The 16,225-nt window shown below is 37.5% G+C and overlaps 1 protein-coding gene across 2 annotated transcripts in view; it reads right to left on the reverse strand.

Annotated features, from left to right (window-relative positions):
* Positions 1–15,955, reverse strand: part of LOC141901003 (uncharacterized) — a 36,899-nt gene extending 20,944 nt beyond the window's left edge. For both annotated transcript variants that reach the window (XM_074788055.1, XM_074788056.1), the window contains exon 1: positions 15,361–15,955. In XM_074788055.1, the coding sequence (XP_074644156.1) occupies positions 15,361–15,837 (477 nt within the window). In that variant the 5' untranslated portion in view covers positions 15,838–15,955. The remainder of the gene's footprint in view (positions 1–15,360) is intronic.
* Positions 15,956–16,225: the final 270 nt, after the last annotated feature.

Genomic DNA, 16,225 nt, shown 5'->3' on the forward strand with positions numbered 1-16,225 from the left:
GATAACGTTCGAAATGCTGTATCACTATAGTACGTGGTTGATGTCCATTATCTAATTAACCAGATATAAATATATGAAAGTTGATGATATGGTTTTTGAAGTAAAATAACTTCGGTCCTACGTATAACCGATGCGTATCGTCTGGTGGATGTTTGTCAGGGCCACCGGAGGCCGATTTGTCTTTCTTGCATGTTTTCCCTGGTCACTCGTTCGCCATTAATAGTTAAGTCTAAACCAATAACATACTGGTGATCCATCGTCTTATCGTATAAGAAATAACCGCGCTTATTTCTCAGTTGAATTCTAATAACAATAACATTTGCATCCGTATAACGGGACAAAATGCGTCATCATCTCACTGAAAACTGTCATGATTGCAGGGTGATGAAAGTCATCTTGGTGATATTTCTACGAACAGTAAACAGACTCAATCGAAACTGCCTTCTCAAAGCGTATATAACTGGTTTAGGTGTTCGTTATCGATACTTACCTCTGTAGAAATAATCTTTTGTCATTCAGACAGGATTTTATATTTACGAGATGATGTATGCATTCATCTTTTCGTATTCATATTCTAATTTTCAAAATGACAAACTGCCGTTAATGGTAAATCACTAAAAAGGTCCCATCGGTTACTGCGTATTATTCATCGTCAAAAACCAATCTAGTAACAGTAAAAGCGGCGACTCAATATATTCAAACGGCGAATATTCCGATCTGAATAGAAATCGATATGTGAAAGAAAAACTTTTAACTTGATAAAAAGGAATCGAATTCTATCTACTATAGCATTTCTATCTGAGCCAGGGGCCATTTGAAATGAAGAATATAGTAGCGGTCGATTGATTTGCATTTATCCATACGCAGTTCTCTAAAACTATTTTCATCCGATGTTTACGAGTTTGGATAAAGTTTAGCTATTAAAAACTCACGCGAACACTACGGAGGACGTGAACTTTGCTTTTCTAGTTGAAAAGACACCTTAGAAAATATCAAATTCATTCGTGAACATAAGCTTTGCCTTTTGTTGGGTTTCATTCTCTTTGATACGATAACTGCATTTGTAATATATGTAGACCCCGCCCGAGTCTTATCTGATAAACTCAGACGTTTTTCTAAACTTTTTTTTGTGACACTATATTATGAAATACATAAAATCGGATATCACACAAGTCGGGCGTACGTTTACGGTCACAAAAGATCCGACTCTCTCCGAAAAAGATATCAAGTCCTTATGTTGCTGCCATATGCACGCGTTTTATCTATTTATGACCTCTAAACTGTCGCTTCACATCAGTTAATCCTGCACTCAAAGTCCTCGCCCTTCAATACTAGAAATTCACGATACTAAACGTAAAGACAATTGACAGTAAAATTTCATAGGGCCTATTTCTGGATTTGACTCATTATAGATTTAACGATAAAAGAAGATCATTAAAGCGGCGAATTTCGAGCTCTCTTCAAACATGGCCTTTAGTCAATAAGCAACCTGTATTGGTGTGTTTGTAATTCTGCGACAAATTTGATGATCTCTTCAGATTCTTGCTGTCTCATTTCACCTAACATTCGAATTGATCTCGATTGCATGAGTGAGCAGTGAGGAAAACTTTGATTTCTTTTAATTGAGAAGAATATACAAATCCTTTAACGTCGACTGATCGAGCGTGTTTGATGAGGATCGCGAGGATCTCGATATTTTGTATTTCGTGACATCGTGATTTGATGACCTTGAGAATGTTCTACCTCTGATGACAATTAAGAGAACTGCAAGATCGGGAAATCAAGATCAAATCAAAACAACCCTTAGACACACGCGATCAAACTTGGGGGTATTAGGGGTATGATTGAGCCTGGTTTTATAAGATAGCCAAATATTCGACGTAGATTCGCAGTTACATCATGAAGAAGATTATTTTCTTCACCAAGTCTGCCGCGTTGACTTGTTATTTTCGGTTGGTTGCTGTTAATGCTCAGATCGATCGAGCAGTGTAGTACGCGATTTATCCATCACGGAGGCCTCGAACATTGCACTACACGAACATCGTCTAGAGAAATTGAAAACTTCAACATAATTCTAATGGTTTAAAATCGTCGAGAGAGAAATTGAAATTTTTCAAGATGAATCGATGGAGATGGTGTATTAGGAAAAATGCTTGAATGAAATATCGTCGAATTTGTCGTTTATTCAGCGTCGGTAAATGCAGTAGGTCGGTTACGTGACGACTGAAGCGCTGGGGATTCACGAAGGAAAAAGTTTCAGTCCATCTAATTTCAATCATCTTCGCGTGATTCGCTTCGGAGTCATATTCGTGTTTTCAAACACGGTTCGGCGATCTTACGGATTTTAGAGGCGTTGGATAAAGACGAATATCGTCGGCGTCACTGTTAAAAATCGCGAAATCGCGCGATTACAATTTGAATTGATAGGCGAGATTTCCGCTAATGAGCCTCTCACAAATCGGGTTCAAGCGCTATTGCGACGCGTTATTGAAATGTGATTGTGACAACATATTTTCCAACGGGGTGCTTTTGGCACGTACAAACCCTACAAACTACGTGATTCTTATCGTAAACGTTTTAACTTAAATTGGGAAAACTCTCTCTCGCCAACGAGAAATGAGATGCGCGAGATCTTATTTCAATTTCACAGCACCTATTACCGCTCATTATTACCATATATTCATATATTGTTAGAAATACTGCCAACAAACCCAGTTCGACCCAGTTCGACGATGGCTTCCCGAAGTAGACCTATTTTACATACAGAATCATTTCTTTTTATCTAATTTGTGTAAAAACTCCTGCATTTGTTAACGATGTCATCATACATCTGTAAAACGTTCAGTGTATAAAAACTGATCAGAACCTCGTTGTGACTTCGCAACGGAATATCATTTGCGATACGCTTTCACTAAACGAATTGTTGTTCAGAGTTCGAATTACGGATTATTGATTATGAAACGGAATGAAACAGCTCTTCCGTTCGATTGAATTGTTTTACGCTTGAAATCAAACTGGCGTGCAGTAAAAATCAATCGCTTGAGAGATTTAATTAAGAAATTTGCTGAATTCTAGATTTAATTCAACTCCAAACTTTCTTTAGGTATCCGTAGACAGTCACCAAGCGGTAATGTGATATTATCGAAATGGCCCGTGTAGAAGGCTACCTGCGAGATAATCAAAAATCACTGAATGAAATATTATGAAATCCCCGAATATCCGCGGTAATCGTGTTTTGGAAGCGTGGGTGCGAGAAACTCGATTGATTATGGAGACAGAAGATCACGCAATCAGCCCTCTGACACAGTTCGGGAATCTATCTAAAATTTTTGTAAATAATAAAGTGGTAAAAATAATAAACTTATAAAGCGGCACTCGATCGTGTCAGAAATACCGTTTTAGCTGCTTTTCCCAATGGGTAAGCATACTGGATAGCTTATATTTTGATCTTTGTAAACATTATCTCTTCGATTCGATTTATATTTATTGAGAGATTTTAACAGATTTCTGTTGAAAGTGAATCTGACTACAAAAGTATTGCCAGAATTCCACGTTATATCGAAAACTCCAAACACAAGTTGTTTCCTGGTCTTTTATTCACCAGCCTCCTCTGGCGATGAGAACTATTATTGAAAAAAATTTCGATACGCAGTTTTAAATTTGAAACCAGAGGCAACATGTCAAAATAGTAATCTAGTATGAACGCTTGTTCTGAGGATGGCGATGAAAATAAGGTTTCATACCACACCCTTTTATAGTATCACTCCTAATTGTAGCCGACAGGGCAAAATTGCGCTCCTTGATTTTTGAACTTTTTTCGATCATCAAGCGACCATACAACCACCAATACAGCGTGCATGAAAATAAGATACTCTCGTGTGGGCTTTTACGAGCTACGGTTTATTTAACATAATTGATAGTTTGTCGCGTGAATGATTTGATTCATAGACAAAAAATGCGCGGAGAAAGTTTATTTCCTCTGAGTCGTATATCTAACGCACGAATCAGTTTCAAGATCGTCAAATAATTCAAACTCGATTGGGTTTTCAATCAACATTTTGTCATTTTGACTACCGCTTCGCTCGGAGGCCGATTTAAATTTTCCAGCGTCGAAAACTCAAACACGTAACCGCCAAAAGCTTTTGTGTACTGACGGGAAAATGCATTGCAAATGATATACAAAACGAAGGTGCATCAACCAAACTAAATACAACTGTAATAAAAGGCTTCTCTAATTATATCAAATTCAGCTGCCGACTGTCGCTTCTTATATCTGAAGCTTTGAAGTTATACACGACGGTAGATTCATTTCTCGGGAAAAATCTCGAGAAAAATCCACTCGCTCTTGATCAGTATCTGACAGCGCCGAAAGGCAGAGCCTGACCACCTCTCAAAGCGTGGCATTACATCCAATTTCTGAGCTAATTCTGAGTGCTGAGACGAAAACCACAGGAAACAATTGGATTCTGATTGAGACTGTCATTAATTTGTGACCCGAGGTAGATATGTTCTCATCTTTTTTTTTATTCGGTGAATTTATCAAATTGGTACTTCCTCTAGTTTCATGGATTTTACTCCCAGAATTTGATAAGAAATTGGACAACGCGGTCAATGGTATGATCCAGGAATTAGTTTCAATTAATGAATTGACTTCATTACTGAAATGAATGATGAGAAATAAGACTGATCTATCGTTTCGATAGTTGTTTCGGCATTTGATCGTAAAAACTATCAATCTAGAACATTTTCCTGTCTCTCAGAGTTGACATCATAGAACCAGCTGGTGTGTTTTATTCATAAAGCGATCGCGGCAATAACGTTACCTAGAAAACTGCAACACGCACTAGTGCGAGTGTGAATTTGCTTGCACATCTGAGCAAACAACCACAGCCGTATCGGTGCCACAAACCACCCCCGATGTCGGCTAGATTATATCTTACGATTAAAGTTGTGTGCATAGCATACTTTCCTAGTATCAGACACTATTTCCGCATAAAATCTTATTTTCCCTTTCGCTCTTTCAGGTCGTTAAGGGAGCATCCTGTTTTACGACGGTCGTAATAAATTGTTTTTAAGTTACGTGCTACGTCTAGAAGGAGCCAGTCTTTGCGGTGGTCTGACAAAACACTTAATGATTTTAACAACGGCAAAATGTCTAGCATATATTACGTACGAACGAGTCAATGCGTATCGAAAGGTAACTACTTATGGCGGTGATTAAGACCCATCATTCGATGGGTTGCCTTCGTTATTCGTTTGAAACGTACATCTTTTGTCGACAAGATTACACTGGACGGATTGTTATTTAGCATTTATCTCGGCGACAATGATATGACAGTCGGCTCGTTATGCTCGTTAAAACGTCAGATCACATACCATCAGTATTACGACAATGGCACTGGCAATGGCACTATCGAGAACTAACGGTCATGCTATAGGGCTTTATTGCCTCAGTCTCTCACGATTGTACCAATTCAACGTGAGATTAACGAAGACCTCTAGTCTCTGGCCATCAGTCAGCCTCTTAAGGATAAATGTCATGATTTACACCAGGTATTCAGGGGGATTTTCTGTGATATACGGAGATGCGCGACCCGGTGATTATTGGTGCGAGGTACTAATTCGAAATGCCACGTGACTACGCGCACCTACTGATGTGACTAATCGCCTGCCCACTCGAAAACATATGATTTATGAAAAAAATGAATCAAAAATTCAGGAAATTAAATTCTAAATCGAATGTATTTTGATTCAAGTAGTGTATAGAGATGCTCGTTAGTTCTTATACCTATAAATGATAGGTTTTCGTCACACCGTCATCCAAAACAGTTCAAATACTCATATTCTGACATCATAAACGAATTTCTATTAATACACGGTATTTCGACAGGTAATAGTTATTTCTACAGGTGATTTCGTTACTGAGATCGATGCTATTTGTTATCGCTCAGTCATTTCATTGCCCATGGGGCGAAATCCATCCTCAACGGTTTCCAATAAATCTTTATATTCAAACCAGTGACAACTTTAATGACCTCGTGGACGTCGAAATTCAATAACAGGCTTTCGGTGTTACGTTAGAACGAATGTAATCGATCATATGATTATGTTGGGCTCAATACCGTAAGAAAAATACTTTCGATTGAGAAGTAAAGTTACATCGATATGGTAACAGATTTTAATGGATAGTAAGCTTTGATTATCATACTCGTTAAGGGATATTCGTGAACATTCCGAGGAAATTCTGAACGATTTTTATATCATTTGTAAATTCATACGACTCTCTTAGAGTTTCCGACGGAAAATATTTATGGATTTATCACATTCACCCGCTAGATATCCAATACTTATCACATGTTTTGTTTAACATGTAGTGATCATTAGCAACTTAACACTCCTTATTCATCTTGGGCGGGCGCAGGAAAACCCTGTAATAGCCTAACCGTGCTTAGCGGCTTATCCGTAGATAGGCTTACCAGCTGAGATGAAGAGGCCGCACGAAATCTTGGTTTGCTAACAACGTTTTCCTGCGCCCATTTTACGCCTAACCGCAGTTTACTAACCATGCTTAGCACTAACAGGGTTTTCCCGCGCCTGCCTGGTGGTATGCCTTTTTAACGAATTACGCTCGATAGCATACGAACGTTCAGATATCATGATTTACATTCAACTATCAACTGAAGAAAATTATCCATTTTTGAATTAACATATAAGTATAAGTAAACGTACTTCGACCTTAGATGTGTTTTACTTCAGAAGTATCTGATCGATGCTGATCATTTGCCGTACGTAATTCTTATATCAAAAGTAGTGTCAGTTCTAGGCAACTTTAATAGTGATCCCAAGATAAATTTTTTTCTTATATATAGATTTGTCTACATTGCTTTGAACGCACATATCACAGGCCTAATGAGATATCATTATGTATAAAAGACTGGTTAGTTTTTATCAATTTTGATTCATAAACAGAAGTCTCCAGTAATTATGGCGAGCTAAAAAAAACTCGGTATTGAATAATATCACTAGCTATACCGTAAACATGTAAAATGACACCGACAAATCGAAGCAACGGGTGTTTTTTTATCACCGAGTGTTTGTGGCGTTTTTTTCGATTAATTTTCATCAAAATCATCTTTACATTTTAGGAACATATGTGAAATGCTGATCTATCTAAACGATTAATGAAGCAAGACATACTATTTCTTTAATTTCTAGTTTGATAGGCATATGTGTGAATATGATGTCACGTATTAAGGTTTGTCGTGACACTTATGTAAATATCATACAAATCGTATGACTGTTTTGTTAAGATATCAGGATGTTTTTCCTTCCCTTATGGTTAAGATATGTTGATGACGATATTTATGTTTTGTGTCCGATTCTTTTAATGATGACAGTTTTCTCAACTTCGCCAATTGTTACCTTTCGTCGTTGATATGGACGCATATGAAACAAGTATAAAGGACACATAAAATGGATCCATTTTGCACTAAGACATTCCCCAGCCCCCTCATCCGTGCGCGTGAACAGCTGCAGAATGATCGTAAATATACGTCACTAGTCACTAATCAGTCAAGTAACATCGGTATGAAGACCTTTTATTGTTTTGTATCGCCTCGCTGAGTATGCAAAAGAAAGGTACGTCGTTAACATTCAGAATTTCACTAACTGTTGGGATCATCAAACTGTGAAATTTCGGCAAAACGATGCAACTATTTCTGATGACGATAGAACGTAGTTTTTGATTTAGAATGTCGGATTAGTTACCGTCGATAGACAGGTGGAGAGGAAAGATGCTCAGTTTGAATAATTATGGGTTTAGCCACAGTGTCCGCGATTAAGCTCTAATCGGAAAGTATCTGTTCAATTAATAATAAAACGGCCTTCTCTAAAAATCTAATCGAGTGAGCGTGTTTGGAGAGAAATCTTTAAGATTTGACATGAATACCCGAATGTATGATCTTTCAATGGACCTGCTTACAAATCATAATATCACGAAGATATAAGTTAGAGGATGCACCAAGTGAGGCATCCTCTTTGACGTATCTTCAACATCAGATGATATGATTATCACGTATCATACACGACGGACAAACATTTCAGTTTACATGAAATGACGGATTGTTTTCTCACGAGCGTGACTGCGAGACTTTTTGAGGTTGCAATTGATCAAATCGAGAACCGCTTCATCAAACACGCTCGTCACAATCATTAAGACATCAGAGTTTAAAGTACAAATTGCAGTTTCACGAAGCTTACCACGATCGTTGAGGCGGATAAAAATGAAAAGGTCGTTGTTGTCTAACAGAGAATTTGTCGAATTTGTGTTTATCGGATATGATTAGGCCTACCGACATTTCCATTAATGTTCTTCCATTTAAACAGAAAGTCCTGTAAATTCGACCGATCACCCAACTATTACTTGGATTTCCGATTTCAGAATCAAAACCCCGGTTTCGTTCTCGGCAGGTGTGGTGGGTTTGTAAGGGGCACCAAATCAAAACAAATCAAATCAACTAAATAATTGGGAAAAAATCCTATTTTACGATAAAGATAAATCTAGATAGAGGAGAGAATCCCACAATGATGATAAAAAGTCCGAAAATGAAACTTTGAGATAGTAGTTTATTTCATTGTTTCGACTATATTCTCATAGTCATCTTCAGGAATGATAAAGTCGAAACGTTGAAATAAACTACTATCTCGAATTTATTTTCTTATAAAGCCCAAGTCTAAAACATAATCATTGCGCTTGACATTAAAAAGAAAACATACATAAAAAAGAGACACATAGAAAAAAAAATTTACATATTAAGTGGAATACTTGACTAGAAGTTATGACAAATATGTTCGATTAAAAAGAAAAGTTTTGAGACTAGTTTTAAAAGATTATCAATTGATAAGAACTGCCTTCTTTTTTTCAATTATCTCGATTAGTTTTGTGAAACCAGGTGTTTGTCTCTGTATGAAAATAGTGACGAGGACAACCGAAAATAAATTCAGAGTATCTTCGCGCATGATAAAAGGTCGCAGTAATTGTTCTCAGTGCTATTTTAGAAAATGATATCAAATAAATTCATATGTTTCTATGTATGATTACTTCGCATCGTGTCCTTACAAAACTGTATTATGGCTGCGCGAAAAATAACTTTTTCTCTCAGAATCTGGCTTCATCTTTGTTAACGCACCCGACTGTCAATGGCGTAAAAAACCATACCGTATACAATTACTTAATTGGATGAGAAAAACCTTAGAGAAGATGGCAAAAATGATGGATCGAAGCTCGTGACGTAGAAAATGGCATTTATGCCGTGTCAACATAAAGTTACTCGAACATTGAGTTATCGTTGGTGATATAATTGCGTCCATATTAGAATTTGTATTGATTCGTGCGCGGGGTTTGTTCTTTAAGCCCCGGTTAATACCTAACAAATCGTCTCTTGAACTCTAAATCATTTTTTATGAGAACTAGAGAGAGATAACATCCCATTTATTCAAGACTAGACTTCCCTCTTTTTGAGATGTTGAGTATTTGGTGCAGATGGTAACTGCGATTGTTTCCTCATTTTCTTGTTGACAGGTGAGTCGTATTACGCGTGACGGATGGTCTAAAGTTAATGCACCCGTTATCACAATAGGCTACAATTTAATCAACTCCTTTTTCCACAGGCGCAAAAACCAATACGAATGAATCAGAATGTTGCGCAAGGCCATTATCGGCGCAGAAAGTTCATAATTATTTCAGAATTTCCATTTATATTAGAAGACCGCCGCCGTCCTTTTTCGTGTAGTCGCGTACATTGGGTTTGTGTTAATCGTTTAGATTCACTTCATATTGCATCTTTCAGGATGATGGAACCGTGTTCATTAGACGTAAATAGGTTTTTGCAGGAATGGTTCATCATAATAGGAAACAGCACGTTTACCATCGGCGCAACCTCTTCTCCGATGTCACGATTGAATTTCTATGCGCATATCTCAGTGATTTAACGGAATTTAAAGTATGCCTTAAATACCTCCATTAAATAACGCGCGGTCGCAGAAGGCTGGTCACAATATACTACCAAAAGATCATACTGCAGTATGGTACCAATTAGAGAATTATATAGTGTATGAACCAATAAATATTGTTCAGCATTCCATGCACGAAATATTGACAATGTCTAATCTAAGTGCAGAGTATTGACAGACGAATCGTCAGCGGGCTTGAAGATTGACAGCTTTGAGTTTCATACACCAAAAGTAAATAAAAGTGCAATATCTTCGCTCGAACGTGGTCGATACAGACTATAAAGCGCAGTCGTCCTTCCTTACCAGTAATAGAAGAAATTAATTACAGCCTTATGCAAATCATAATTTGCGGTTGCTTCTTTTTTAATGCGAAAGATATATTTTTTCAACATCAATGGTGACAATTAGTCACAGGAGAAGATAGCGGCCTAATCAACCCCCTGCGGCCATTCAATTCTCAAAAGTTAATGCCAATTCATTTGCAATTCATCAACATTCAAACGATATCTGTTCATTCTGTCAAGTATTTAATCATACGTTAAGTTCACGCTAAGTTTTCGATTAAGCTTGCTTCAAAAGCTTAGATATCGAAATACCGCGTAAGGAAATTATTCCTAAGTCATCATCAGATTGGAAATAGTTATTTCTTGAATACAAAAATAGTTTTATCACCATTTATGAATGCGAGACTGATCAAAAGTTTCGGAACCTTCTCGAAATATCATTCAATCTATTTCGCTTTCATCTAGAATTCATCGTTTATACAATCTAATGGAAAATATCCATTCATGAATACTGCCACCCTAACGGCCAATATGTATCTGAATGCCATGACAACTTTACGCGCTATTATTACGGAAGTACCAGATATTTGTCGTTCGGTTTTAACATGTTAATAGCGTTAAGTCGATGTAATGCTGAATTAGGAATTTGATTCTGGGCCGCGGGGACTCGAGATCCGCAAATCTGAAGAGGCGAAACCTACGTCAGTAAACCTATCGGTGTTATTAAAGGATTAGATAAAAATTGAAAAGTTATTGTGGAATTTTACAGAATACCCCGAAAGCCGCCATATAAAAATGCCACGTGAGCTTTAATTTTCTAATAGCATGAAAATCGGATATTTGGTTTTGCCATTAAAATATCGATAAAAAGGGAAACTCAGCAAGATAATCTGGTTCAAAATTCAAAGTAACGAGCTTTAGTCGTCGTTTCTATACAGAAAAATGAATATTCTGTTGCTCCGGAACTGCAACAGAGATCACCGGAGTCACAGAAAAGCTAGAATACGACTTCCTATCTCTAAGCTGTTCTTTCCCGCGACAAAAAGGCGATAAATCAGATTTCGGTTAAGGCGGATTTTGATTAGACCTGCCACTAGTTACAACTATGAACAAATAAAGATGACCGAGATTATGACAATCTGTATAGTTACCCCCATATATCGCTGACAGAAAATCAACGGAACCGCGGGCGGCTATGGCATACCGATGATACTGTATCATTAAGTAAGATCTATTACACAGGTAACAAGATAAGAATATAGAGAGCGGCTGGAAAAAATAACTGATGTGGCAGCATAAAAAACGCAATTTCCAAAGAGAAAAACACATTTATTTTGAATATTGATATAAAACTGAATAACAATTCTGCTGAAATATCACCAATACATCCAGGTACACAAATATTTGCCAATTCTCGACCAAAATTTGACTTCATCAGAATTGCTCTACCACCCATCGCGTTGAATCAATATTTATGTTCCATATGGTTTTATGTTTAAGTAATTATATGGTATTTTTGATTAAGGTTCTGTTGCCCGCAGTCGCATTCGCAGTTGTTGGTTAATTAATTAAATCAACGTTACATTTCCCGATGGAAAACCAAACCTTGTACAATTCAGAAAAGATTTTCGCCCATAGCAAATCGATCGACGGTGATCGCGTAATTCAATGAAACCGCAACGTTTCGCGATCGCTCAACAGAATCCAGTGACATCTTCGTCACCGAGAGAAAAAATACCGTTGATTTTCAAACCTCGGTACTGATGACATTTACCTCTTACTCACCGTAGTGAATACGGTATAGGGTACATACATCAGAGGGTATTTAACCTGAATCGATGGTTGTAGTCGAAAAATGATAAAAACCCGTCCATCAACCGGTACAGAATGACTCTCCACGTACGTTTAAATCTCCCAACGCTTTGGCTGCTGTTCCTCGCTGCTTGACGGCGGTCAAGACCTTGTGATGCGTGCGTGGTGAATCTGCGTGCTTGTGCGTGTAAAAGCTATGTGCATTAAACCTTAACATGCAAGTGCGTGTGTGCACCACAATTATGTGCTATTGCGTGCGATTGGTTTGTGCCTCTACTTAAATGGTTTAATCTACGTAAATGATTTCTATGAATTCTACTTTCTATGTAAATATATACACACTGTGATTAGATGATACAAAGCTTGGATAATGATGATGCTAGATATATGACGTTTTGTAAAAGTGACCGTAATCGATGAAAGACATTAGCTTGAACAAACATTAATATTCGCGTACCAATTTGTTGTATGCACGAACTTCAATTCGAATAACCAAAAAGCTAGTTTTGTCGAGCTAATTCTTCACACCTTGTGCGATATAATCTCATCAGTTACAAACAAATGCTAGAATAACATTTTCTTTTCGAAACTCGTGTAAGAACACGATTATGATTGGTTGATTAACGAGTTACGAATTGAATTCTTTTTCTGAACTCGCTTTAGTAACAGTGAATGCAACTTGTAATCCATTCACGTCAAAATACGAGGACTTTTCGTGAATTGTGTGAAGAAAAATACATTCAAAGTAATAAACCCGATATCTTTCCCCATACAAAAGCATCAAATTAAGGTATTTATTCTAGCATCCTATGAGATAAGAAGGAGGTATATTCTACCTCCCTGGATTTCCAAATTTGAAACCGAGCACATTCAAGAAACAGATTAACCCATTTCTTTTGTCACATATTGAATGATTTGGATTACGAAGACGAAAAGAACGTATTACAGATCTCAATACAAAAGAACAAGGACCAGTTACTGGGAGTGCGAATTAGTGAAATCTTGTAGCTGGTTTTTTGGCAGTAGTAGAAACAATTGCCGTAGAAACTGTCGTTTGTTCATTTGAATTTATTGCGACATTTCATTGAAAAAATAGCTTTTTTGAATGGATCGCGTATGTCAATGCTACGTATTTAAGAAAAATTGAAATCGTAGTAGCTGTAACGGTGGAACGCATAGTAAAATCTCATATTACAAATTGATAGCTAGGGAATTAGTGAAGAAGAGAAATGCTCCACCGGGAAATTCCCTAAAGATATTTCGAAGTAAAGAGGGAAGTTTAAAACTAAATGACTTGTATTTTTATTTATGATGCAAAAAGTGTCGTCTTCTGATATACGCGATCTGAATGCAAACATTCTCTGTTCAACATGAAATATTAATAAAGGGTAAATTCCACTGATTACGGGTACTTTGTAGTACGTTTGAGACTCATTAGAAACGATGCAAGTGTTTCTTAGGACGTTAGCCGTAACATTTTTTCTGAATATGAAAATCATAAACGATGGAAAATATTCAACGCGGCAATTTTAGTCATATTATATCATTATTATACCATAGCGTGAAGGAGACGCTACGAACAAAACAATGCCCTATACTGTACGTTGAACCTGCTTCAAAGTAGCAATGAATATTGCCCTGTATCGTGTTGATAGCTAAATTCTGAATTAAGATTTAATAGGTTGGGACTTGTCTCATTTTACTATAATCTGAAGAGAGGACGCGTGTGATTTAGGATATAGAATGGCCCTTCTGTGCCCATTTCATCGCGAACAAGTTTTGAATAGTTCGGATTAATGAAACCGATGTTTCAGGTACTCGCTAGTACCGGGGACGTTTTTACGACGTCACCGATGATTTAGAACTAAATTTCCGCAAACGTTTTTCAATACCGAGGACACGAGTGTCTCATAAAGAAAGGAAATTTATTTTCCGTCCTTATTTTTTACACGTGACGAATTGAAATAAGTTGATTTATTTCCGTTCTTCTGAATTATGTTTTATTCCAGGAATGTTACGGAAATCGAGAACTTTTTCTTATCTTAATTAAGATTATCTTGATCAATCTTGATCAAGGGGCGGGGACGTGTTTAGATTTGATTAGATCGTTCATCTTTTTTACGGGAAATTAAGAAATTAGATTTACAGTGGTATATTACTAGATGCTAGCTATATCTCCGTGAGACGATGGTAAGTTTGCACGAAATATTTACACGGAGTTTTGTGTCGTCTTTGAGAAAACAGAGAAATTCACTTTCAGCGACAGAAAAATTAGACGTCATACGGGCGCATTTTTATGCATTATTAATTCTGAAATTGACACGTAAAAGTAGAGGAGGGAGAAAGATGCCATCGTCGCATTTTACCTCGCAGTGATAGAGAATTAATATCGTCTTCAATGCTTCTACTAAAGTTTCGGGAGAAGCACCATCAAAAATAGTTTTCTCGCTAAGATGTTCGCATAAAACGAATTTGATGAAGTCACCCCAGGGTTTTTCTGTTCATTTCAATTTCCCATCGAATTCCTGTTACAAAACGCGTATCAATACAGTCCGCTGTCTCTGAATGATTTGCCGATTCATAAGAATGATAGCTATCAAGCAATTTTTGGTATGCCGCTCGCTGCTTGTCGGTGTTTTCATAAATGATTAATTGAGTATTGTAGGTAACAGTCGTAATTTGAGATGTTTGTTGACGTGTTTATTTTTTTGTCAATCAATGAGGGTAAACGTATGTCATTCAAAATAACAGAGGGTCACATTAACTATACAGTTATTGAAAGCGTCGGCGCTAGATGGCAGTCTTTCAATCTAACTTCGTTCGTATCAGTTTTTTACAGAACTCTTAGATGCAGCAAGATGAAAGAAATATGCTTTAAAGGAAACGTACTTTGTAATGGATCAAATCATGATGTTTCAGGCATGTTTGATAGGAAAGCTTAATAAGATATGTGTGTTATTTTATCAAATTCAAACGCATCTCTATAGCGCATCTGGTTTAATAATTTAACTGCACCTAAGGAGAAATCACACAATCACTTCTATTCTATTCGTCAGGTTCTGGGAAATAATAATGTTTGAGATCTGCAAAAACAATTCTTCTCATCTCCGTTCATCAATAGGTTTCGTTATAAGGTCATCTGTACTTTCTCGAATAAAGATATAACTTGATAAATTCATCAATTGATGAAGCCAGTTTTTTATGAGGTATTTCATTGAACCACAACCCAAGATAAAGTCGTAACCCGACTTACCTGTGCGAAAGTTATTCTTTTGCCGATAAAATCCCGAGTTCTCTTGCCGAGGAACTCACGTGCCCGCTTGGAGAGGAAATCTCGTGCCCTTTTGCCAAGAAATTCGCGTGCTCTTTTGTCCTCGTTGAAATCCTCGAGCGTGTCTAAATCAGTGGTGAATCGCTTGCCCAAAAAGTCATTGCGTCGTTTTCCGAGGAACTCTCTGGATCGCTTCTCCAACTCGTCGAAATCTACGTCGTTGTCTTCGTCGGTTGTTCTTTTCCCGAGGAATTCGCGACTTCGTTTACCTAAAAATTCCCTTCGTTTCTCCTCATCCTCAAAGTCCGGCGCAGAACGTTTCGATAATTGTAGTAAGGCATCGTTTCGTTTTCCCAAAAATTCATGTGGTCTTTTGTCCATTTGACGGTCTTCGGATAAAGCATTCTGTAAGTGTACGACCACCAACAAGCAAACGGTGACAACCTCGTGAGCTTTCATCTTATATCCGAGACTAACAAAACTATATTCTGGCTGTTGTGATGATTTCTTGTGCTTTTATACGTATCGCGACAAACGTATTCTATCCCACGCAGGTTTTTGAACGTAAACCAAGTGAATCCCGACTTCCAAGTATTGCCTGCAACTTTAATCCCGCAACCACAACCGTATTGGCTAATTTGGCGGCCGATCGGTGACGTCACGGCATCGTGGCTTCTCTGATTGGTGAGAATCGATTTCTGGCGCGAGTGAAGTGGCGCCAATTTATAGTTCACCGAACAGATACCGTGTCGTCAAGTTATAATCGCACAGATACTGCTGCTGCGACGTGAGGGCAGAAACATTCTTTTCAAAGTAAGACTGCCATAGGCGCTATTAGCAAAAATGA

This window comes from Tubulanus polymorphus, chromosome 3, assembly GCF_964204645.1.
Source record: "Tubulanus polymorphus chromosome 3, tnTubPoly1.2, whole genome shotgun sequence".
NCBI classification, from domain to species: Eukaryota; Metazoa; Nemertea; class Palaeonemertea; order Tubulaniformes; family Tubulanidae; genus Tubulanus; species Tubulanus polymorphus.